Source organism: Barbus barbus, assembly GCF_936440315.1.
Source record: "Barbus barbus genome assembly, chromosome: 50".
Classification (NCBI taxonomy): domain Eukaryota; kingdom Metazoa; phylum Chordata; class Actinopteri; order Cypriniformes; family Cyprinidae; genus Barbus; species Barbus barbus.
In genome coordinates this window covers 14,045,593-14,072,920 of record NC_136728.1, presented here as the reverse complement: position 1 = coordinate 14,072,920, position 27,328 = coordinate 14,045,593, and the positions used below count along the sequence as shown (strand labels likewise).

The 27,328-nt window shown below is 36.4% G+C and overlaps 1 protein-coding gene across 1 annotated transcript; it reads right to left on the bottom strand.

Moving 5' to 3' along the window:
- LOC306868322 (transmembrane protein 263-B-like) lies at nt 1–27,328 on the bottom strand. The gene is made up of 3 exons (XM_079414427.1): nt 27,170–27,328; nt 26,028–26,121; nt 1–1,871 (listed from the first exon to the last, which is right to left on the bottom strand). The coding sequence occupies exons 1-3, from the start codon at nt 27,173–27,175 to the stop codon at nt 1,591–1,593; spliced, it is 381 nt and encodes a 126-aa protein (XP_079270553.1). The 5' UTR covers nt 27,176–27,328; the 3' UTR covers nt 1–1,590.

Below are 27,328 nucleotides of genomic sequence, written 5' to 3'. Positions count from 1 at the left end.
GCATTTCTAAAATACAGAATGCTTTATTTGTATAATACAGCATCAATTTAGCAAAAATAGTTCTATTATAGACAAAATCTACTTGGTCTTAAAAGTCCAGTTTATAGTAACAGCATCTTCAAGACATGGGTATACCTACCAGAAAGTGTGTAAATAGCAAAAACAGAAAGAAACATGAACAAAATCAAATACATACTCACAATTAACAGCATGTTGTAAGTTAAACAGCATGTTGTTCTGAGAACTAGAGCTTCAAGCATGCATTGCAGCAATATAATAATAAGCCATATGTTGTTTTTGCATAAATAATGTAAAAAAGGAGACAAACATTTAAGCAGTGGGGGAAAACGTCAGAAACGTATGAACAAATACTCAAATGTGCACATTTTTGATTGTGCTGGTTCTATGATGTAAACAGCTGTAAAAGGGTAGCAGGAAATACATCTGCGGTTACTTTGCACTGTTCTGAAACACTAAACACTCCACAGTGAGCTTTTAAAACTCCCAAGACATTCAGGCACATGTACGGCCAATAAAACCATCTCAAATGAACTACAAGCAATGCTTCGCAAGCTGAAAATGAAGCATGCATGCTTAAAAGTATTTTAGACTGGAAAAAATGAGTAGTTTCTGTTTCCCTGCATCCTTTTAAGATGCAAATAATTTTTTTTCTTAAGTCCAGGCACTGGTTCCCTGGCTACAGATTCAATTTCAACAGCTCAAACATTGTCTTACAAAATAGAATGTTTACACTGGAGACTCGGCATTAATGTAATCTACGTCAATGATGTGCAAACTGCCATTCAGAGATTTCTACACTTACCATGACTGATTAGAACGTGGTGATGATAATACAGCAAACTGTGAAAACGTATTGTGGTCGGTAACACTAAAACGAACAACATTTGAGAATATGTAGTTTAAACCTAACATTATCAGATGATGAAGGTAATCTAGTGTCGTGTATTAAATTAATTAAATAATAATACTTCAACTTAATTTCCAAGTTCTCACATTATTTTGTTCAAAGATGGGCTTTAAACAAGATCAACATATTCAAGGAATAACTTGAATTTTTATGGACGTTTTACCCAGAAATTGGAGCTAATTTTGTGTACACAAGAACTGATATTACAGAAAAAATGAATTAAACCAAGCTTTCCTTTTAAGAATAGCTGCTGGTATAACATTTCTTCTGTAAAAAGTGGACAATTTCATGAAAAATGTGTCTGATATCAGCATTTGATCCCTCTTTGTCCCAAAGTTTGTCTTCGCCGCACTAATAAGACAGATTCAGCCGACACTCAAAATACACAAATACATACAAACATATAAGCAAACAAAAGGCGTAAGATCCCAACTATCTCATGTACCTCTGCAGTAGCGGATCAAAATGTGTTTAGATAACGTGTTGCAGTTCTTTACATTAACTTAAAGTAGGGTTGTATTTGGTGAATGCAAAACAGTAATTTTCCCATGGGCTAAATGAACCTTCCACCTGCTTTCCAACCCTCTTGAAAGTGAGACCAATCCAGGCAGACAACCACAGACACACCGAATCGAACAAAGGGTGGGAGTGAGTCAGCCAGTCTAATCCGACTTGTCTTTTTTCTTTGGTGTAACTTTACCGGCTACTGCAGACCCCACTGCCCCGACCCCTCCCGTTACCACGGAGACACCGCCCTTGACCAATCCCACTCCGGCTGCAGGAACGCTCGTCACTGCCGTCTTGGTCAGCTCAAAGCTCTTGCTGCCTACCCAGGCCACTCCCCCGAGGGTGGCACCCACCGCTCCTCTGGTGAGGTTGAACAGCCCACCTGTCACTCTCCACACCACGCCTGCTTCATTCTTAGGGTGGTCTTTCTCCAAGTCTGAAAAAGAGTAGTGTAAACAATCACTTAGAATGTTAAATTTTAGTTTTAATCATTTTGATTATTATAATAAATAATAATAATAATAATAAAAATAAACGAACAGAAACGTAGCAAGGACATTAGTAAAATAGTCCATGTGACATCAGGGGTTCAACCGCAATTTCACAAAGCTACTATAAGACTTTTTGGTAGCACTTTATTTTACAGCAATGTATTTCTAATCCAGCCTCATGTTGCCATTCTTATGGTGGCCCATAAAACACCTTTTATGAATCCATCCAAAGCAAACATAATTATTATCTGAATGCAACAGTGCAGTTTTTCAGTTCCAGAGCACTTGGTTACTAAAGCCATGATTTTTAAACGCGTTTCAGGACACACCGAAAAATAGACTTTATGTAAGTATTGTTTATTTTCCTCAGTGTGTTGGTTATGTGAGATTTAAAGCTTGAGGGCAGCATTTTGAAATCAGCTCACATCTACACGCCTGACGCTGAGTAATACACTGAGCAGATGTGTTCTGAAACACACACACTCTCTGTCCAAATGGCATCATCTTTCCCCTCTGTTTTTCCTTTGGCAGAATACATGAAAAAAAGAGACTCTTTTGCTTCCAACAGACAACTAGCATTTACACATCCCACAATACTCCGCGGACTGTGAACAGAAATTATATCTTTTACATTCAATCAATACTGTCAGTGGCTGGGTTGCTCGATGAGCTCCCTGGTGAATCGATGTGCCACCGAGAAGCCGTGTGAATGACAAGCAGCGTGTCTTCAGATGAGTCCTGTGGGACGGCGGAGGGAAAACTTTGGGGGCGCAGTCAAGGTCGCCCCACATGTAGTTCGCACGTGCGCGCGCATAAACAACAACTGACACACGCTGAGATCGACAGAACCAGCCTTGATGTGAAACATTTGTGAGATGCGACCAAACAGGAAATGAACGGATTTAACTAAAGCCTGCTTTCCTCTCCTAACGGCCTCTTGCAAATATGTATGAAACATGCCTATAAAGCTCTTGCTTCTACACCATTTCTATACTGCGAGTTGCTCACTTTCAGCATACACTAGCGATCGTCTAATGTTTTGTCTTATGTCTGATAACTGGTATGAAGAACCAATTTTAAAATAGTTTAATATCTGTTTTTTGGCAAAACAACCAAATTATTAGACAACAAGCAAGGCAGGAGTTGAGGATGTCAATGATAATGTGGGAAAATGGCTGATCATAGATGATGTTGGTGGATAAGAAAACTTGCTGGTCCTGACTCTACACATGCAATTAAGACCCAACTCTTGCCATCTGGGCCCGGGGAGATGTAATTACGCTTTCCACGCTACCAAACCTCAAAGCGATCTTCCATTTTTGCAATAAGTCTGAGTGAACAAAATCAGCGAGGCATGTTTCAAAAAAAGGAATGAGATTATTTCAGAATTTCCATTTTCAAACATTATTTCCAATGAAGGAAGGGTAGACAAATGAAGATGGCTCATGTTTCTCTTAGCATAAGAAGTAGACCTATACAGAATCCACATTGTGTACCTTGTTCATGAAATTGAATTTGTGTAAATCATTCATTCTTACGTAAATTCTCATATAAATGGCATTCTAATGTAAACTCACAATTATAAAGCAAATTTTCATGTATATTTTTTGCAAATCCATTGTCACGTAAACAGTAGAATTCATATCACAAGCGATTTTTTTAGGCTATATATTGTTTGTAAAGCCATTCTAATATAAACTGTGACATGCATATGCCAAACTATGTATATAAATTGTTTGTTAAATACACAGTAATGTAAAGTCATATGATGGAAAATTTTCATGTATATGGTTTTTAAATCCATTCTTTCGTAAACTGACACATATAACAAGCGATTTTCATGTAAATTGTTCGTAAAGCCATTCTAGCATAAAATGTGACATTCATATAGCAAACAATTTTTGCATGTTCATAAATGCATTCTAAACTCATTTATATTAAGAAAAATGTTCAAATGTTTGTAAATCCATTCTTACGTCAACTCGTATTCATTTAAGTGATTTTTGCATAAATTGTTTAAATTATTCTAACATAAAATGTGACTCATAAATTTTCGTAAATCTATTGTAGTTTAAAGTGCGACAATCAGTTTCCCTGTAAATTCATAAATAGATTTTTACATGAATTGTTGTATTCATGACAGTCAGTTGTGGTGTCAATTGTTCGTAAATAAGTTTATACATAATGCTGCACAACTGGTGTAACAATCTGCAACAATTTACGTAAAAACAGTACGGGTTTCATGAATGAGGCAACTGATTGTGAGCTTCAAACAGGCTTCAGGAACAACTTTGTAAATGACAACCATCGTAATTCTGTTAAATTCAGTGCAAGAATTACAATAACACTGCTGATAACCAGTCAAAAACACTCTGCTACCATGTCATGAATTGGAAGTCCCATTAAACTAACAGGATATAAATATGGTCTTGGCTATGTGCCCATGGGTACTTGGGTAATGAATGTGAAATAAATAGGAATCTATAATTTGGACGTTGCATGCAAATAACAGTCATCAATAGCATAGTGTGACAACAATGCGATGTATGCAAAAATTCTGGAATGTCAATCCTACACATATCCAACACAATAGCATAGAATATGGCAGCCAAATAATACTGCAATAATAAGTCACCGACAACATGCAAACAATACATGGCACAAACCTCCATTATGCATAGTTAAACATTATATGCTGCATATGAATTTCACAGACAATAACAAAGCTGTGCACATCATGAATGATTTCGGTTGAGCACAGAGAGGAAAGACCTCATCCTAATCTGACTTAACCGATTACTGACTTAAAAGAATGGGATAATACAGCTGGTGGGATGTGAGTGAAGGGGGGTGAGCGTGGAGAGCACAGAGCTGTGCTGGGAGGAGTCATTTTTTATCGTGGTAGATCATTAAATAATATAGATATAGATGAATATTTATTGACAGAATCCCTGTCACACTGTTGATTGCAGCAAACAATATGACTTGTCTCAAATTTGCAGAGTAAAAAATAAACAAAAATGGATAAAGCAGGAACAAGAAGCTCATACAGTTGAGGTCAAAAGTTTACGTGCACCTTGCAGAATTTGCAAAATGTTAATTATTTTACCAAAATAAGAGGGATCACACAAAAGGTGTGTTGTTTTTTTACGGAGTACTGACCTGAATAAGATATTTCACATAAAAGACATACATATTCCACAATTGAAAATAATAGTTGAATTTCTAAAAATGGGAAAATTTAACTGGTTTTGTCTTTGGTAAACGTTAGTATCTTCTGCAGCTTCTGAAGGGCAGTACTGAATGAAAAAAATATGACTTTTAGGCAAAATAAGTAAAATGTAGAATAGTTGCATATAAGTCCCTCAGTTGTTGAGAGAAGTGTTTATTACATATGAAATATGGATATTTTTCTTACAAAAATGTATGGATTCACTACAGGAGGACTTTATTCATGCCCTGGAGCCGTGTGAGGCACATTTTATTATGGATGCGCGTGCTTTATTTGATGTCTTTTGGACTGTTTAACAGAAACACCCACCGCAATGATAATGCTTGGAATAGCCAAGACAATTTTTAATATAACTCCGATTGGCCTGAAAGGAGAAAGTCATACACCTAAGAAGCCTCGAAGGTGAGTAAAACACAGACTTATTTTCATTTTTTGGTGAACTAACCATTTAACATGCAGATCCTGCAAGGTGTATGTAAACTGTTGATGTTAACTGTATGTTTATTAAAGTGCTTATATTAATCTTTTATGAAACCAATCATTTGAACAGTAGTCTAAATAGTCCTTGAAATGAAAGGTGACTAATGAATAAATGTCTAGTTTTCAGGGGAGCATTACAATTATTTATTCAATTTACATAATATTTCACTTCATAAGTTGTTAATTGATGGACTGAAGTCATGTGGATTATTGTGATATTTTTATCAGCTGTTTGAACTCTAATTCTGATGGCTCCCATTCACTGCAGAGGATCCATTACCGAGCAAGTGATGTAAATTCCTTTAAGCCTACTTGGTCTACTAATTTTTCAGGCCACAAACCGACTACTCGATTTTGAAAATACGCTTTGTTTTGTATCAGGGAATGACCATCCATCTCATGACCAATTTGTATGTATTTTACAAGGTGGCAATTTTTCTGAATTCATACAACCGTACTCGTACGATTTCTGTGAGGGGTAGATTTAAGGGGCGGGGTTAGGGGTGGTCATTCGTACAAATCTGCCACCTCGTATAATAAGTACGATTTTTCACAAATCGTACAAATTCGTATGAATTAGACACCAAGTAAAATATGCACGAATTGCCATGAGATCAGGTTGGAATGACTAACTGGACACAAATCTCATGCTAACACACAAAATTAAACTTGTGACTATATTTTCAAAACAATGTACATTGTAATGTCTCTTACAAAGGGTATTACTCCAAACATGATTTTTGCATAATTTTACACACTAAAGGTCTAAATTATTGTTCTGTTGTAATAACAGCATCATGTAACCTGTCACATGGACAGTTCACAAAACATTTATCTTTCTTCATAATCAAATCATACATCCACTACAATTTGCTCAGTAACTACCCTTGAAGTTACTCAAATACAATGATCCTCCACAGTTTGAACAATATAAAAAATTATTAACCACACACAATTCATCAAAGCATAATGCTTAAGTACAAAACGCCAGACAGCTTTCTTTGAAAGAATGACCAATTTATTCTTTTTGACAGGAACCTTCGGGATCAATCCAATTCTATAGCAAATAGAAAATGTCAATTTGTCTTTAGATGAAGGAAAGAGAACAGTGACATTTGAAGGCTTAGATGGAAAGGTTAAGATATTCTGAGGCATGTTACTCTTTCGAAAGACGGCCCGAGTTCTGAGGAGGGTGAGTATCAGTAGGTAAAAACCCACTCAACAAGCCCGGTACAAAGGTTACCGTGTTGGCCTCGACAGTTAAATAAACATTCAAAAAGAAACAGAATTGCACATTTCACATGTCCTAAGCACTAAAACTTTTAAAAGAGCCGCAGAGTTCCACTGTCTGACCAAAAACCAAATCAAATAAAATAAAGATGATCAAATCTTGTAGAGAAGGTTGTAGAACTGAGGAAGGAATCATTGACTCATATTGCTCGGATTCCTTTCCCAAGTCACTCTAAACATCAATTTGAGTAAGAAGCCTGCAGTAAACTTGGATAATAAAGTTTTAGGTTGTGACAGGATCCAAAAAGCCCCACATAAAGGAAAATAAGTGGTCTCCTTGGTGCGCAGAGCGAGCTGAGAAAATTATCTGGGCACACTTGAACATTCTCATAAGATCCGCTGGTGCCTGAACCCTGGCCTCAACTCTATAATATGTTCCTGTCAAGGACAGCCACAAGTAAGACCTTTAGATAACACCAACAATGCTGCATTCACAAACCGATAGGCAGAGAATGGAGATAAAGTTTGAGAGAGAACAGAAGAGACAGATGCAATGCGTTTTCCTCCAGGAACCCACTCAGACGGGAACATTTTGTAAAAGGAAAAAGGAACAAATAGGCCTATAGTAAGGATGATGGGGTCATTGGGGGCATAAATAATAAGTAAACCAACCGTGGAGGAAACACCAAAACCGCATCTCCTGGAACAGATCTCCTCTAATAACTGGGTGTACATAAACAAAAGGCAACAAAAGGGTGTTCTTGCATTGTTATTTTGAGTGTTGAAAGCTCACTGCCACAAGGCTTGAATGTGATGCATATCTATTAACTAAAAAAATGCAATTAATACATACAATTGCTTGGATACCGTTTTATCATTAGCATTGTTAATTTGTGATAAAAAAAAAAAAAACATTGGAAGAGAATAAAGTAAAATGTCAGGGAAACAATTGTACAATATCATAAATAAATAAAAAGTCTTGAAAAGAAAATCTTAAGTAGTTAGTATAAAAATATCGTATTATATTGAATAATTTTTATAACAATTAAAAAACACCTGGAATATGGAAAAAATCAGCTTCACTGCTTATTAATACTTTATCCATCTAACCGGAAGGCAACCATTATGTAGGAAAACAATTAAATATAATGATAATTTCAACTATTTTATGATGAGACGAGCTTAAATTAAGGTTGTAAAAGGACTCTCCCATTACTTACAGTATTTATGAATTAATAATTATTTTTATTTGTTAAAAACATACCTTGAAATACATTTAAAATGCCTTTAAGATAATAATTAAGACACTCACATGTAATTAATGTCTAAGAAAAATACTTGCCCACATGACATTTCAGAGTGATTAAATTAAAACTTTTATTGAAACAGTATAAAAGTTTTTCCCAATCATACGAAAACATGAATACAAAAGTTAATTTTAATAAATAAATAAAAATAAAAAAATGGAAAAAAAGAAAGTAGAAAAGGTAGCAAGCAATACATTTTTTTTTTTAATTAATAAATAAACACAGGGATTATGCAGCAGGATGCCCGTCCTAGATGGGGAGATGTATGACTATAGTATTGAGCTTACTGTATGTTCCAAACGGCCATCTCTATAAAAACCAGTGATATAGTCCTGTGATTTAGACCTGCCTGACCTAAGCTGAATTGGATAGCCAAGAATCCATTCCCAACCAATCAAAGCCGAACATGTTCCTGAACGAGAGGTGGGCTGCCAGCCTCCGGTGTAAATCTGTCGCCTCTGTAAATTTATGAGTCTATATCAATACCCACATCATCTCTCTGTAATGCCGAGAAATAATGGTGAAAATATTGTTCTCCTCACTTGGCACCGAGATTTACAGCGAGCGAGGGAGCGAACGAGAGAGAGAGAAATAAGAAAGAGAGTAGTGAGAGAAGGGAGGGGGTAATCGGACCTTCCCCAGTGATAAAAACCCCCAGCGGGATTCAGTTCTCTGCCGCTCCACTCCTCTCACCAACAAGTCCAACAGGGTCAACTCCGTCCCTGCTGAGGTCTCTATTTTTAATCCCTGTGCCCGAGTTGCCTGGGGCAAAACACAATGAAGGGTCAAGTTAAAATGAGGTTTTGAGAGAACGGCCTGGAAGGGAATGTACTGAATAACCGTTGGACCTTGCTGGACATGGTGTTAGTACAAACATTAGCTGGGGAAAAAAGGGGGCAAACATGAAAAAGAAAAAAAAAAACCTTAAAAATTGATTGTACAAACATTGACGTGCCAGTACATTAGATATTTGAGACAAATATGCATCTAAAATGAATTAAAAAGCCTCGAGGAGTGTTCGTAAAACTCAACGGTAGCCAGTTTTGCAGAGCCCACTACTGCTATGTTTAGAAGCTGCATTCGATGACGAACTTTGGCAATTATGGGACTGACAAGAACTCGGCTGAAATGGAGTCTGAATGTGGCCTTTTTCCCTGCTAGCTTGATACAGCTGCATTAAATAAATAAATAACTACTGGTGAACCACTTATCGAAAAGGTCAATGTTTCCACCGGGTGCGCAAGCTTGCTAGCATCTGACCTATCGGGAGAGACACGTATGACACTTGAACCTTTGTGCTTACTCATCCCAGTCCTCCCAATGTAGGTCTGTTGACTTCAGTAAGCAGAGAAAGACCTTTTCCCGCCAATCCCGCGGCGCCAGGATCTGATAATGCGTGCAAATGAGTCACTCGTGCCGTTCGCCTTCGATATTTATATTGATGACAGGGTCTATTGTGTGATTTCAAATGCCAGCGTAGCTGCTTCACAAGCCTGCGATGGAAGCCCATGGACACCACCTTGAAAATCCCAATAAAGCTGTTAAAAGATGCACAAGCATGCCCTTTTCGGGGAAACAAAAGCTGTGTTATTATGAAAACATGGTTTAGAGACATCCTACAATATTCACCAGCTCGCTATTAGCTGATACCTTTCGTGCCTGTTGTGTGATTTCTGTGCTGTCCAAGATATAATCACAATGGTGTGATTTCAAATACTAGCACAAGCTTACTGAAAATCGAAACAAAACTATAAAAATTTCCCAAGCATGCCCTTTTTTGGAAAAAACTAAAGCTGTTTTCAATGAAAACATGACTTGAACACATAGTATGAAGTTCTTTGCTTACCATTAACCAATAGCGTACGGTCTTCATTATTTATTAGCCTAACTCATGCTATTATCATTAACCTTTTACCATATTACTCTGTACTCATTATTTCATTAGCCTAGCTCATGTTATGTTCTATAACCTATAGCTCACAATATCTCCAATAGCCTTATTCATGATGTCTTCATTAGCCTATTAGCATTTAGATGACAACATCTGCACTAGACTATTAACCTACAGTTTACACAATCTTCAGTAACTTATTAGCCTGGCTTATGATATTTTCCTTAACTTTTATCTTATTAGCTCCTATTAGCTTATAGCTTGCACCAGATTCATCAGCACATTAGCCTAGCTCACGCTATATTCTAATTTCTATCTTCATATTAGCCTCTCATGATATCGACATTAGTCTGTTAGCATGTAGTCGACAACTTCTTCATGACTATTAACCTATATAGCTTACACTATATTCATTGACTCTTATGAAAACTAACCATGGTATTACTACAAATACTCATCTTCTGTGAGATGTCTAACTCAACGCTGTGGATCCAGTAAAAACACTTTATCTCTGTGAATGCAAGTCATCAACTCAGCTAGGAGAGACTGTTTTTTAAACACGTTCCATCAACGTCAATCACGACTACGACTTTGGGGACTTCCTAAAGGTGCGAGTTCTCCAAGTGTTTCTATAGGGAATATGGAGCAATGCGCTTTTACAGCCACCATTAAAATTGAACCCAAAAAGATGTAACTGAGACTAAATAGCTTCAGTAGAAACATAAATGAGACAAGCGGAAATGCATTTGCAAATACACACACCAAAAAGGACAAGTGGAATGCAAGGACTATCTTCAAGGATGAGCTACTACCGTTACTGCTAATTCACAAATTCAGTGAAGCTAAAGCAAGCAAATGTTATTCTTTGCCAAACAGACTGTGTAAGTCATTCAGCTCTCAATTACTCTCAACTCAAAACATTTAAATGTACCACTATCAGTCACAAGACGTCTGAGGACAAATCCTTCACGCCAAACTAGAGTACTGGGCTATTATTTTGTTGCGAGTAACAGAAGAAAGGAACATTACATTATATAATAGATTAGCAAAGTATATTATTTAATAAAATAATTTTCAATTAATTACATTACAAATAATCAGTCAAGTCTTAAAAATTAAAATATATATATTTTTAATGTCAACCTAGTGTAACGTAATACCATTTCAAAACGAGTAACAGAAGGAGGAGGGGTTTTCGATTAATTTTTACTTGATTTTGTTCTATTCCTCAAAACAAAACTACTGTATGCCTTAAACTTGAAATATAGTCGTATGGACAATTTTTAGGATATTGTTTTTTTGTCCATTTTAAAGCATGGCAGTGTAATTTTCCATAAACTTTCATTGTAAAGAGCAGTTCTACCAAATATTTCCTTTTGTGTTCCACTGAAGAAAGATATGAAGTAATGCCATTTTTATTTTGGGGTGAACTGTCTCTTTAATATCAATCAATTCCTTTAAACAGCTTTCAAACGAATCGTTTTACAGTACAACAGCCTTCACTTAAGCTTCCCGCTGAGTAGTTTCAGTTCACAGTCCACCGCAACAGCAGATCGAAATGAAACGCAATCTTACTCCTTCAAAGAGATAACCGTTCGATCTTGGTTATATGACAAAACTGGCTCCCAAACCAAGGCCTGCATTTTTATCTTACTCACTGATCTCAGATCTGACATCTGCTTATCGTAAGAAACGATAGTCAGAAGATAGCAAAAACAGTACTGATCTAGATTCAGCAATCTGCCGCTAATAATTCAAACAGCCTCTATTTTCCCAAGATGGATTTTGCTGCTATACAGTGTGTGATTGACAGGCAGATGACACACGCTTGCACTTCAGTAGCTACAGATGGAGGGAAAAAAATCTTGCTGTTCCTGCTGAGCCTATTGGAGGAGAACCTGGCTTGCGGTTCTTGCCCTGGCCTGCTTTTCATGTCAGACTCGGTGCTTTGGGGATTTAGAAAGACACGTCAATTCGCAGAAAAAGTCTCTGAGCGTGCCGAAAGAAGCCACGTACTTTGGACCTTACCATCCGTAGATGAAACAGCAAGTGTAACTGGAGTTTGCGGTACAGATTCTGAAATATATATCAAAGAGTGAAGCTTTTAAAAGTGGAGATCTCTCATAATCGCACACATCAAAGGGTTCAGGCTACATAATGTTTGGACCCGCAACACTGTGACCATTCAATGCAGAGCACTTAATTTACGACATCCCACCCTAAGCATGTCTCTTGAATTATACATCAAGCAGATGGTGTGCAGAATTGTCAAGGTAAGACCTTAAATAATTCAGCACAGGCAAACCCCCAGTTCACCCCCACCACATTTTTTTGTTTACTGTTGGTTTTGCCGAGCAGGGATTTGCAATGATAGCAGTGTGCAACAACACGCCAATGAGAGATTCTGCTGACCGGGGGCGAGACGTGCACAAAATAACTTTATTATTCTTTCATATTTGAGGATACAGATGTTCCTCAGTGGGTTTTTTTCCCCTCTTTTCTCAGGCTTATGCTAGGAGTCTCAATATCAAAAGCAGCTTAGACTGAAGCACCAACATGATTGCATGGAAATGCAGGAATTGCTTTGACACTGATCCAAGTCATCCTTTGATGAATGAATATTTCAGTCTATATATAATAAAATAATAAATGTAATTTACACATAATAATGACCGCGTACATGTCAGGAAATGGGGGTGGAGTCTTGAGGTGTGTTGATTTACTCTTCCACAGCAAGCAACAGTGCTGAGGACAGATGTCAGGGAGAGAGACAGAGACAGCGAGACAGAGAATGAGTAAAAACCAGAAAGACAGAGAGGTAGTTAGTGAGGAAAAGAACAGAGAAAGTGAGAAAGAGAAATAGAGAGAAGGAAAGAGAGATAGAGGAAGAGGAAGCTGTAATGAAGTGTCATAATTTACCAGTCATACTACAGATGGCAAGTCGGCTCCTTGCTGCTTTTCATTGTTCTATGCCGAAGAGCTGGTGGAGAGCAACTGTCAGTCCTTTGAAAACAGCCGTAGAGAGAGATGCATTCACTCGACCTGTCATTTCACCCACCATTATGTTCCCTTTCTAAAAAAAAAATTATTTCTGCTCGTCATGGCAGAGGAAATAATTGGATGTGAAAAGCATGGTCACATTCGGGTCAGAGACAGCCTTTGCCTTTCTTAAATTAAATCCATTCTGTTTGAATGTGATAAGTTTATGCCTTTCCCTTTTTCATTCCTTCTCTATTGCTAGATATTCATGTTATTTTTCTGAATATTGTTTATATTATCATTTTCATAAACGGTCCGTTCCTTCCACCCACAATTTCCTGAAAGGACAATTTCACAACATGACTCCTCACCCCTAAAGACATGAAGAACAACTAAATATATATTTAACTGTTCTAATGGGAACTATTGCTTTAAAAATATCTGCAGTAAATATAACCTATATATTTATCTACATAATTTGGCTATATGAGAGCAGAATCTGAAATATTTATACAGCATTTGGAGGATCAGGCCCTTTCTTTCGGAACATTCTACACAACTCCTTGTTCAGGCTCTTGTTCTGTCCAGGCTTTACTATTGCAATGCTCTCTTGGCCGGTCTTCCAGCAAGTTCTATGAAACCTCTACAATTAATCCAGAATGTGGCTACAAGATTAATCTTTAATGTGCCGAAAAGAATGCACGTCACACTTCTGTTCATCATTTTGGCTACCAATAGCTTCTCGCATAAAATTCAAAGCATTGACGTTTGCCTAAAAAACCACCACTGGCTTTGCACCCCTTTACCTAAATTCATTACTTCAGATGTATGTGCCCTCCAGAAGCTTGCCTCAAACTTTTGAATGGTAGTGTATAGTATATCAGCAAATAACTTTTCCAGACCTGACACTTCTACAGTTTATCACTGATTTGTTTTTATGGCTTAGCTGCTATAAATGGGCTGGTTGGACAGTGGAAGTATGTTTACATACTAGACTCAACTCTGATTTTAAAAGTGGAAATAAAATCATGTTTTCTACGATATGTCCAGCCTTTGCAGAAAGAGACAGGAAAATCTCAGATTGCACTGTCTCTCTGGAGCAGTCACAAGTACTTCAAGGCTACAGAGCAAAAAGTTCTGAGGAAAGCTCCAGGTTGGGCTGTGTTGTGACAGATAATGAAATGGCCTGTAAAGCCAGCTGATGCGCATCAGTCCTGATGGCTTCTGAGTTTAGGTTTTGAGAGTACGAGACGGCCCAGCATGAGTGTGCATATAATGGCCAGAAAACTTCACATTTCCTTCGGTTTGTGACAAAGCATTCAAGTGACAAATGTCTCCCTGTGATCAGACAAGCATGGAGAGCCGTCGTTTGCAGATGGTGCCCACAGCCACTGTCCAGAGTAAATTGACTATCTATTTGTGTGTGTACCTAGGTGCCTAGTTGGTATGCATTTCTGGTTTGTTACACTGGACAGGTTCCATTCATCTCTGGCCATTAAAGCTCAGAGGCTCGAGGGGCAGAAGCTTAGAGAGCAACTCTAGCCTTAAAAAAAATAAAAACATAAAATAAAACAAAGGCAGCCGCATATACTTAAAGTTGATGTTTTAAAACATTATTATTTGAAATAATATATTATCACCTGGAATTTTTTTGCCACCCTAATGCATTTAACTTGAAACGTTTTTTAAATTATACAGTTTAAACCATGGATGTCAAACCCAGTTCCTGGAGGGCCACAGCCCTGCAGAGTTTAGATACAACCCTAATTAAACACATCTGATCCAGCTAATCAAGTTCTTCAGGCTAATTGGAAAAGTACATCGTTTGTGTGTTGGAGCAGGTTGGAACTAAACTCTGCAGGTCTGCGGCCCTCCAGGAACTGGGTTTGACACCCCTGCTTTAAACTGAGTGAAAACTAACTAAAATTAAAGCTGCAACCTGTAACTTTTGGCACTCTAGTGGCTAATAAACAGAACTGCATGCGTCTTGCGGAAGAACATTGTAGCCGGAGCTACTTCTCTCTGTTTATGTCTACGACGAATCACGCAGGTACTGGGCTACTCCGCAGGGGTACCTTCCCCAACCAGTCTAATAGTCCGAATATAAACACTTATTATAGGTGTACCGTAGTGATTCATGATAAGTCAAATACACGGTTTGGAAAATGGATTGATGGTGTACTCGCTATATAAATATTTTAAATTTTGAATACAAAAAAAGTTATGGACTGCAGCTTTAAATTGGCTAGACAAACTGAGAATAAAATAAAAATAAACAATTTTCAAAAATCAGAAGTACAATGACCATGTTCCAATGTTATTTTTGTATCACTGAGATGCTATTATAGTTTTAGTTATTTTAGTTGAACTACTTTGTTAAATTTTAGTTAAAGTTTTGGTAATTTTGTTTGTGTTGTTTTTATTAGTTTTTTTTTTAATAGTTTTTATTCATTCTTATTTCAGTCATAGTTGTAGTTATTTTAGTACGTAAAGATAAACTAAATGAAAATGAGAAATGTTGCCTGAATAGCTAGCTTAAAATAAAATATGTTCAAGGTGCATTTTAAAGTTTATTATAAGGTATATTTTATTTTATTTCAAGTAAAAATGTTTTTTAATGGATTTAGTTTTAGTTTATTATAACCCTTCCCTGTTCATATGTTGATATGATAAAATGTTAGACTGCAGTATTATCAAAACTTTGCCCAACAATATAACACTAGTTCAACCAATGGCTTAATTTTGGAGGCGGAGCCATAAGTTGGCCAATTTGGTGACGCTAGTGGTGCAGAAACGACCCACTCCAGCTTTAAGTCTGTGATGGATAGCTGGTGCCAGAGAGGAGAATAAAAATAACCTTTCAATAGAATCGGTTTCAACATGAACTAAACACATTATAAAATCTACACCAAATTACCTAGAATTTAATTTACCTTCACAGGGAGGCTGTAATTTCTTTTGCACCACAACATCTGATAAATCTTAAGTAATCCATCTCCGCTAGCCTATTTTTAATTAAACGCATTACTTAAGATGAAAAACAAGTTGTAGGACTGAACCTGAAACCACCGGCTTCTTTCCACACTCGAACCGATCCATCATCCCGTTCGGGGCTCTTTGATCAGCGCATATGTTGATCCGTGTTTTCGGCTATGGGGACCTAATGAAAACGGCGAGGCAGAACCGCAGGTGGACGATGCACCAGGAGCCTCGTGCGGCTGATGGTCCATCCATCATCCTTTTACACAACATCAGATTGAGCCCCTCATGCGCACTGGATCTGTCAGGATGATGGAACAGGCGCACAGCTCCAAGCAAACAGGACAGAAGCACACAAACTCAGTAAAACATCATTTTTAGCTATTATTAACTTGATTCCTTTTTTTTTTCGACATAAAAGAGAGATTGATTTAATTTCAGCTGCTCTCATAGGCAAATGCACACCTTGAATTGTAATTGCACAGAGCGGTTTGAAAGATTGCTGGGCTTGTGCTTGGGTGAGGTTAGATGAGAAGCTCAGCATTGGGCTACACACAGCTGCAAAATACAGGTTGTCGGTCCTGTTTGAAGTGCTAAATACAGGTATGTTCATAGACAGTTTGGTTATGAAAGAGAGAGACAACTACATTCTGTGCCCAAAGTGAAGCTTAAATTGAGGAATTAAAACTGTAATTTTGACAGCAAGCTGGGTTGATTTGTGCTGTATCAACAGAACTTCAGTCAACTAGTTGTTGTCAGTCATGTCTTTGACATATAAGCACAGAATATGCATTATTATTTGCTGTCAATCATAAATAGAAGTTGTAGACCAACCCGTTGATTAGTAAAAATACTATTCAAACTCAAACTCTTTCCTTTGTGCTTTTGTCATTTCTTCTGATGAATCTGCAGAGTTTGCTATCTGAATTAATTGTGATAAAAAAAAAAAGACCATATACCATAAAATAATGGAAGTTAAAATAAAAGTTGCTCTTTAGGGACTGCATGCACTAACCTACAGCGTGAGCAGGGCAGTCTGATTCAAATACAAATAAAACCATTCTTTTTAGTCAACTAAACTTATAGTTATTATAGTTACTACAACGTAAAATTACGTAAATAACTAAGACTAAATCTACAAAAACTATTTTACTATTTGAAATAAAATAAACTTTAACTGAATTAAAATAAAACCTTTTATTTCAGCTAACTGGGGAAGTCGTGGCCTAATGGTTAGAGAGTCGGACTCGTAATCGAAAGGTTGCGGGTTCGAGTCCCCGGCCGGCAGGGATTGTAGGTGGGGGGAGTGAATGTACAGCGCTCTCTTCACCCTCAATACCACGACTGAGGTGCCCTTGAGCAAGGCACCGAACCCCCAACTGCTCCCCGGGCGCCGCAGCATGGCTGCCCACTGCTCCGGGTGTGTGTTCACGGTGTGTGTGTGTGTGCATTTGTTCACTACTCACTGCTGTGTGTGTGCACTTGGATGGGTTAAACGCAGAGCACCAATTTCGAGTATGGGTCACCATACTTGACAATACGTCAAAGAAAAAAAAAAAAAAAAAAAAAAAAACTGCAAAGGAAACATTTCTCATTTTCATTTAATTCAAATAACTAAAATTAAAACTGAAATAAAAATGTAAGAAAACTATATAGACATTAAAAAACTAATAAAAATGACAAAATATATATACTAAAAATATATAATTAAAAAAACAAAAAAAAACAAATCTAATTCAAAATTTTAACAAAAATTATACTAGTATTCCAGTACAACTTACCTCGACGTACTAAAATAACTCAAATTAAAACTGAAATAAATGAATGAAAACTATACAGACAAATAAAAAATAAAACTGATAAAAATAACACAAATCCTAAAAGAATATAATTAACGAAAATGGAAAAAAATATTCAAAATTTTAGTAAAACATATACTATTGTCTCAATGCTACTAAAATGACACCAATATATAATAGTATCACTGTAATAAAAAAAAAAAAGATTTATGGACCTTATTCACATTTTCGGGTTTCTCAGTAGTGGAAATTGTCATAGTTGGGTTAACTTCGAGAGCAGTGAATGGGAGAGTACCAAAAAAATATTTTTTGCATTTCCATTTGCTCAAATAGCAGAGGAAAAACTCCACAATAGTGTTTTCTATACTTTCAAAAAAAGGACAAAAATTGAGAGAGAAACACCCTTGCATTAGCGTTGACTAGTTTTAGCGATAAAAGGATTTACAAGGCTGATGGCCACTGAAATGCGTCATCAGTCTTGTGAAAAGGGTCCATTTTTGGCATTTTTACCTTTTATTAGGATATATATATATATATATATGGTATATATTAACAGGAAATGAAGTGGGAGGGAGAGGGGGGGTCTGAATTGGGAAAGGACCGAGAGCCAGGACTTGAACTTGGGTCACCTAAAGCGCAACAGCGTATATCACCCGGTGCAATATCGGCGCTGACATCATACCATTATTTTAACTTATATTTTATATTAAAATATTTGACTTTCAATAATCCACTACTTGTTTGTTAAGTTTTTTTTTTAAAAAGAAAAAAAGGGATCACGCTACTCCACTTTTAAAGGCCCTTCATTGGTTGCCAGTACAATTTAGAATACATTTTAAAATTGTACTATTTGTTTTTAAATCCTTGCACAATCAAGCACCCGGCTACCTATCTGAACTGTTGCATCAGTATATCCCCTCAAGAAGCTTAAGATCTGGTGACCAGAATCTTCTTTTAATTCCACATTCCAGACTTAAACGTAGAGGTGACCGTGCCTTCTCTGTAATTGGTCCTCGTCTCTGGAATGACCTGCCAGTGCAAATTCGAATGGCCCTGAGCTTGACCATTTTTAAGTCTCTGTTAAAAACCCATCTGTTTTCATTGGCTTATTAGGTTTATATTCCTGCCTAGTATAGTTTTTCTGGTACTGTTTTATTTGGGTTCTTTGTTTTAATCTGTTTGCTTGTTTTAATTACTTTTATGATGCTGTATCTTTTGTGAAGCACTTTGGGCAGTCTCGTTTTAAATGTGCTATATAAATAAAGTGCTTTAAACTTTTTAAACTATTTGACCACAAAATTTATATGGTCAACCTCAACGAGGTAATGAAAACTGTCAGGATTAACTGGGGGTATTGTGCAGTCGTAGAGTGAGACAAAATATAACAAAAGACAGAACTGAACCAAACCAAGTTTTTGGCCTATTATCTGTGAGGATGAAATACAAATTAAATCCTTAAAAATGCAATTCAAAGTGCTTTAAGACATTTCCTACAGTTACTGGTTGCTATAGTTACAAATACTACAAGACAATTTAAGACTCACACCTGCTAATAAATACAGCTGTCAATCTCCAACATGGACTGGGTGAATGTAACCAATCATATGCTAAAAACAGGCTATGAAAGTCGAGGCAGTACTGTAATTACTCTGTCAAAAATGTCAGTTAGCTGATATTTTACGCATTTGGACCAACAGAACCAATGGCAAACATAAAAACACTTAGACAGGGTACTGATGTCTAAATGAACGCTTCAGTTAAACAGTAGTACCAGAAGCTAAAATTAGCTTACAGACTGAATCTATGGCGTTGTATTTCTCAGGTTTACGTCAGTTTCAGCCCGTTCACTCAGAAAATAAAGTGCAATCACACCGACAGGGCTTGACAATCTAACCTTGATTGAATTTCGCTGTCGCTCGCTCACACTAAAACACACAAAGGACATAATTGTGAAACAACTATGTTCGCTACCCGTAATTTGCTAAAAATTACCACCCTGCCTTTCGTTCTGTCCTCACATTTGACATTTACAGATGAGGCAACAGTACAAGCATGAGTAGAAAAAGCAGGTGCATCAACAGAAGAAACGGTCTGTAAACCGTACACTGTCTGCAGCAGCGTGAACGCCTCAGGGAGGACCGCTCCATTTTGGCTGTATTTTTCCACATGAATATTAGCATGTCTGGTTCCGCTCCAAATCCTCTGTGACTATGTCTGACCTCAGATGACCATACGCCCCTAAAGGGACTCATTCTGTACATCTACAACATCAGTGACACTTCAGGAAATAAATCTTACTGGCTTGATAAAACATATAGGCTACATGGTTTCTATAATGATAAGGGTGTAAGAAATGGGTTTTGATACTTCCCGCTCCCGCTGAACACTTTTCACAAAGTACTTCTGGGTCGAACCGCGTTATCAACATGAGTATCACTGCAAGAACTAGCAGCTGTTTAACACTATAACTAGGTAACATCTCAAGACGAGAACATTCTAGCTTCACTGTTTTATTCATGTTTTATTCACACTGGACTAGCCACCAAGACTTCACAAACAGACACAACAGCACCTGCAAGTGATGCAGAGAATGTGAACTTCTCTCCCAAGCCAATTTATTCAGAGTTATGGAAAGCGGTCACACTATAATAAGTGTGACCAGGAGCATGCAAAGTTGCACATTAGGGTAAATGTACCTATTAAGCTCACTAAAATCTACATTGAGACATTTTTAGTGCACAAGAAATTGGTTTCAGTACAAAAAGTTATGCTAAAATAAAGCAATCTCTCACTCAAAAATATTTAATTTTATTTTAAATGACGAAAGCATTTCAATTATGATCATTAAATTCAAAAAGTCTGTCTGTGCTTAAACATCTAAAAAAATATATGTACATTTAATATATATGACTTTATTCTGTCAGATGAAAACAATCATAGTTGTATTAACAAAATCTGCCTGGGTCTTCTGAGATTTATAATGACATTGAATGGTGATTGAGATTTTGAAGCCCAAAAAAAGTGCATCCATCATAAAAAGTGCTCCATACGGGTCCAGGGGGTTAATAAAGGCTACAGATTATGGTTTATAGTTTTAAATATGGATGTTTTTCTTACACAAATGCATTGCTTCACTTCAGAAGATCTTTATTAACCCCCCGGAGCCATGTGGAGTGCTTTTTATGATGAATGGATGCACTTTTTTGGGGCTTCAAAATCTCAACCATTCACTGCCATTATAAAGCGAGGACATTTTTGAATACAAGTCCGATTGTATTCGTCTGAAAGAAGAAAGTCATCTAGGCTGGCTTGAGGGTGAGTAAATCATGGGGTTATTTTCATTTTTCGGTGAACTATCCCTTTAAGAGTAGGTTCTTTTAATGAATCATTCAAAAAAACTTAGGAATTGCTGTTTGAATCAGTCAACAAAGCTATCCTTACTTTCATTAAGGACTGCAATAAATTATCAATAAAACTTTTAATGAAAACAATTAACAATGAATTTAATTGATTACCCGCATCTGTGCATGCACAGAAAACATATACTTTAGTGTACACACTTTACAGACATGTAACTTCACAAACTATTTATTACTATTACAACTACTATTATTGTATAAATGCGGCTTTTTATTCAAAGAAAAAAAGGACAATTGATAGATCAATCATCAAAACAATCATTAGTGATGGAATAATTTAAATATACACACACACACACACACAAAATGTAAAATATTATAAATGTTTCATAATGTAAATATTCCATTGTTAGTTGAAGCCGTTTAGTGATTTAGTATTACATACATACTGTACTCATTAAAGGTTCTTTCTGCCAAAGGAATCACTTTGGTGTTTTAAGGAGACTCGATTTAGAGAGTGCACTAAATTGTTCACATGAGCAAAGCGGACTTGGGTGCGGTACACTTTCACACCAACCGAACTCTGTCGACAAACAGATGCCAGTCCGCACCCTGAGAGAAAACGGCATTCTGGGCTTTGAAACCCAAAGCAGATCTAGGTGAGGTCGCTGAGATACTGAACTAGGATAATTCTCCTTGTACTTCAATCCCTTCTGCTATTTGCTCAGTGATATTAACCCTTGTATTATGTTCGATTTTCGGGTACGATTTTGATGGAGCGGGTCAAATTGACCCTAATTGAATTCAATGCAATTCCCTAAATATCACATTATGAAAAACAAGGAGGAATCAGGTATGAACAGAACAATTTTAATATGAGCATTTGCCAGACATTGCAAACAATTAATAACAAAAAGTATGATTTTCAAAAATGTTTAACCACAATTTTTTAAACATGTTTGTTTTAACAAATGTTGAAAATAAACTACTGTAACTTTTAACATTTAAAATTTTTTATTCAACATTTTCTTTTTTTCTTTTTTTCCACATTTATGTTCAAAACATCCTAAATAAACAATTTAATATTGCTGTGAAATTAAATAAATTTTTTTTTTCCATAAACTGGCTTCCCTATACGGGCTCTTTTGTTCTTTAGGATGACGGAACAATATAAAAAAGTCACTCTTGACAGGATGTGCACAAAGCAAGCATGTGCTTTCTGGAGATGAACTTCTTGCATTTTACACACATGGTGCTGGTTTTGGTGTCATGTTTGGTGGGGCACACCTCGCATCTTTAGTCAGCTTTCGCTTGAGTAGCTCTTCACCAAGTTTGTAGGATGTAAAGAAGTTGTCACAGGTTATGCAGTGACCTTGCAGCCCTTCACTCATTTGAAGAACAACCCGCATCCCCTGGTTTCTCTCAGGTGTTTCACCTAGTGGCTTGCCTGTGTAAATTTGCATGTTGTATGCATAGATTTGGCATCGTAGGCTGCCCAAATTTTAATGCCATATTTTGCAGGCTTTTTGAGCATGTACTGGCGAAAAGGACAGCGTCCTCTGAATGGAACAAGGCGTTCATCCACTGTGACGTGTGGTCCAGGATTGTACATTAGAGGCAGGATATCAATCCATTTATCCCATACATCCCTAACTGCAGCTAATTTCAGACTCTATAATCTCTGAAATTACTTCTTTGATTGTTAATCTTTTTGAGATAATTTTTCCTGCTGTCTCTGTCAAAAGTCTGCTGCAACACTGAGCAAAAGTGTGGGAATACTTTCACAGGGGAGTGAGAAACAGACATAAAACATACATCAAAAGAAATGTTTTTATTTTGTGTCTGTGCAGCTGCCTTTGAACAAATGCAAGTGTGTCATTCTAACCTATATAAAAGACTGGATTATAAAACTAATTAAAATAGTTTTTCATGTAACTTGAGAGAAAGTAGAAACGGGACCTTAGTTTTACAAAGTTTTTTCAGATACATAATAGCTCATTTTTACCATTTCAGTACTGAAAATAGTGAGGAAAAGTTCGGGGTGGTATAAAAACTCCACCATAACAACACATATCCAAGAAATATATTTAATTTGGGTCTGTAGTTCCTTTGGAACAAAAAAAAAAAAAAAGTGGGTCAAATTGACCCGCGAACATCAAAATCGTTAGAAAATGATTTGTGTACACTTCAAAACACATCAGTGTATCCTCACTTTGTATGCATGTTCATGGCCCTAAATGAGAAAAAGTCACAAAATTTCTTGAAGAAAAAGATAAGTTAGGTAGCATTTCATATCTGTTGAAAATAGAAATGATAGTTCACTTTTACCATTTGTGTCTGAGAAAGTCCTTTTCAGTACTGAATATAGTGAGGAAAAGCTCATTTTTCCCTTTCCAGGGTAGGAAAAACACCAACATAACAATATATACCCAATAAATATATTTAATTTGGGTCTGTACAGTTGCCTTGGATCAAAAAAACATGTGGGTCAAATTGACCCGCGAACATCAAAATCGTCAGAAAATTATTTGTGTAAACTTCAAAACACATCAGTGTATCCTCACTTTGCATGCATGTTCATGGCCCTAAATGGGAAAAAGTCACACAATTTCTTGAAGAAAAAGATAAGTTAGGTAGTATTTCATATCTGTTGAAAATAGAAATGATAGTTCACTTTTACCATCTTTGTCTGAGAAAGTCCTTTTCAGTACTGAATATAGTGAGGAAAAGCAAATTTTTCCCTTTCCAGGGTAGGAAAAACACCAACATAACAATATATACCCAATAAATATATTTAATTTGGGTCTGTACAGTTGCCTTGGAACAAAAAAAAAAGTGGGTCAAATTGACCCGCGAACATTAAAATCGTTAGAAAATTATTTGTGTAAACTTCAAAACACATCAGTGTATCCTCACTTTGCATGCATGTTCATGGCCCTAAATGAGAAGAAGTAACAAAATATCAAGAATAACATCACAGGTTAACTGGTATTTCCGACAGCTCAAAAATCTAAATGGGTCAAATTGACCCGGAACATAATACAAGGGTTAAGCCTGATCCAAACAATTCCCCTCCTTGTGAACAGACCCACTGTGCTTTGTGTGCTCAAGCTCAAAACTCATCTCTCATAAAACGGCAGTTATCACGATGACAATTTCACCAAAATAGACAGTTTGATTCACCCGAAATAGCTTTGTATACATCTACGGATCAACACACCCTGAATCAGAACAAACAACTCAATATACACGGCCCAGATCCGAGAGATTCTTGTTCCCAGCAACAAAGACGGACAGAATCTCAGCGATATAATGCACCGAGGCAGCAGCCAAAAACCCAGAGGGCAGGCGTTTGCTGTTATGTAATCACCTGTGATGCACTGGTGGGCAGCAGGCACCAAGGATCCCAAAGCAATTTATAGCAACATAATGCAGCCATTTAAACTAAAGAGATTGTTTCTGGCAAAGCAGCAGCATCAGAGCCTTCTCCTCGAATAGACTTTTTATAAAGAGACAAGACAAGTGAGCTTTGTTTCTTTGTGCCGTCCCTGGACGTAAAGATCAAATAGTACAGAGAACAAAGAGAGGACATTGATCACGGTTTGGGCACAAAAGTCCACTTTAACTTAAACATGTTCTGTTACTGAAAGATCTTTAGCTCTTAATGAAAGGCATTAATAGAGCCTACGTGCCCGTTATTAACTACAGATGCAGGCCTCTGTGTATCAGAGGGCACCTGCAGGGCTTTCTGGGAAGCGGTTTGGAAAGATGAATGGATTTGGGAATTAAACGTACTTAAACCTTTGTACATTTTGGCACTCCAAATATTAGAGCGATTTTTCACTACAGTAATCTTTATTTGTCTTATGTTGGTCAGTGTGGCCCTCTGCAGATCACCATACTTTACTACAACATTAAAAAGTAATAGATAATGGCATATTCTTTGACAAAAATAGACTAGATTTCCTTGAGGATTTCTGTGCATTTTAAATGTTAATAAGCTAGACAAAAATCTGTGATTAGAATCATGTTTTACTAAGCTTTACAAATACAAATATATGCTGTCGTTCAAAAGTTTGGGGTCAGTAAAAATTAAAACATTAATTTTAATTTTTTTCAACCAAGGACGCATTAAACTGATCAAAGGTGACAGTAAAAACATTTATAGTGACAAATAAACACTTCTAATTCATATAAATGATTTTGAACTTTCTATTCATCAAAATTGCTGAAAATAAAATATTAAGCAGCACAACTTTCAACATCGATATTAAATATTAAAAATGTTTAAAAATGTTAAAATATTAAGAAATGTGTCTTGGATGATTACAGAAGGATCATGTGACACTGAAAATAAACTAAAACAGAAAACAATTATTTTAAATAGTAATAAGTTAAATTTTAACAATATTATTGTTTTTACTGTATTTTTCTTTTTAATGCAGCTTTGGTTTAAAAAACAAACAAAAAAAAAACCGTTAAACTTTTTCATATTCAAGAACCAAAAGTATCTTTGTCGCAAATACATATTCCTTTAGAAATGTTAAAAATGACAAAAAAAAAATAGAGACATTTGTACATTTGAAAAGCTAGTATTTGTTACACCATGGAACCTTTAAAAAAAAAAAAAAGCCAGTGAAGGCAAAAAAGTGACTTAAAAGATGAAAAACTTCAGTGACAAGATCTAAAATATAATTTTTCCTTTATGCATTTATTTACCAAAACCTTATGTTGATTAAAAAAAAATCATGCATACATTACAGCAATAGAAATCCATTCAATAACATATTTGAATTAATATTTAAGAACAAAATACTCTGTAAGCATAAATAAGGCTGAACATACCCTCAGGTGGCTCTTCACGCAGGTAAGGTGGAAGTTCATCATTGTTAAGGTCAGCAGGTGCTTCCTCGATCACCTCAGTATCTGCACTTGGGCCCTTCAGTTAACATAATTATACCATTCACACTCTCGATACATAAATACACACGCTACAATGCAAACAATAACAGTCATTGCTGTTATGCAGTACATCTTCAAGTTCCCATGGAGTCTTAACATTAATCGGATAAAATGCGATGTAAAACTGTTTGCATAATAATTATTATTACATTAGTTATTTTTACATGATCATATTAGTTATTTTTAGTAGAAATAATAGTTCTACAACATGAACTACACACAATCATACCTCCATTTGAACTAATGTGACACTAATTCAAGTTGATAAACAAGGACTAATGACATCATCTTGCAAGAAGTGACATCATTTTGGTGGGAAAACAGCAGCATGAGTAAGTAGCAATGGATTTGATATTTCAGTGATGTTTTGCAGTATTCGTTGGGTGTTTCCACTTTAACTCATCCCATCATGTATGAAATATCAAAATTCATTTCAAGTCGACACCCTCACGTAATTTAATCTGTCAAGCCCTTACTAAACCAGTTGATGTTTATTTGCATCTTGTCAGGCATTCTTGTCAAATCAAGCTGTACTTTATTAAATTAAGATGTTTGGGCTTCACCATGACACATTTATGAAAGTCTGCTATGCAAATTTATATGAATACATCTTGCAAACACAATTTACTTCTTTCTGCAAAGTTATAGAGAGCAAAAAGATACTGCATAGCAAGAATGACCCAATCACTACAATAATAATCATCATCTCTTCCCTTTACAGCCTCCGAAACATAAACTTTATGGCTGCAAATATAAATCGCATAGCTTATACAGTGTATTTTGCACTATCATGCTGATGTAATATTATATCTAGCCTCGTTTAGGCTTTTATTACAGCCTATCTATATAACAGAAGCGAGATAACACAACATTCATCCGACGTAATCGTTAATATCACGGCACAGTATAAAAAAGGCCCATATGTGAATACAAATATAAATATTCAACAGTTTGTATCCGTGCAGAATCAGGTAAGAACAGGTTTGGCTTTATACTGTCACGCAAAACAAACCAAATCCACTCACCTTCATTACTGAGGCTATTAATACAGCTTTAGAACGCCCGTCTCTGCAATTCAATACTGATGGATGCACAAGACTACAGAATGGAAATAGCGCTTAATACGAAATAAATGTCAGCGTTTGCTATGTTTTTCCTGCGAATGTAAGCGGAAGTGACGTCGG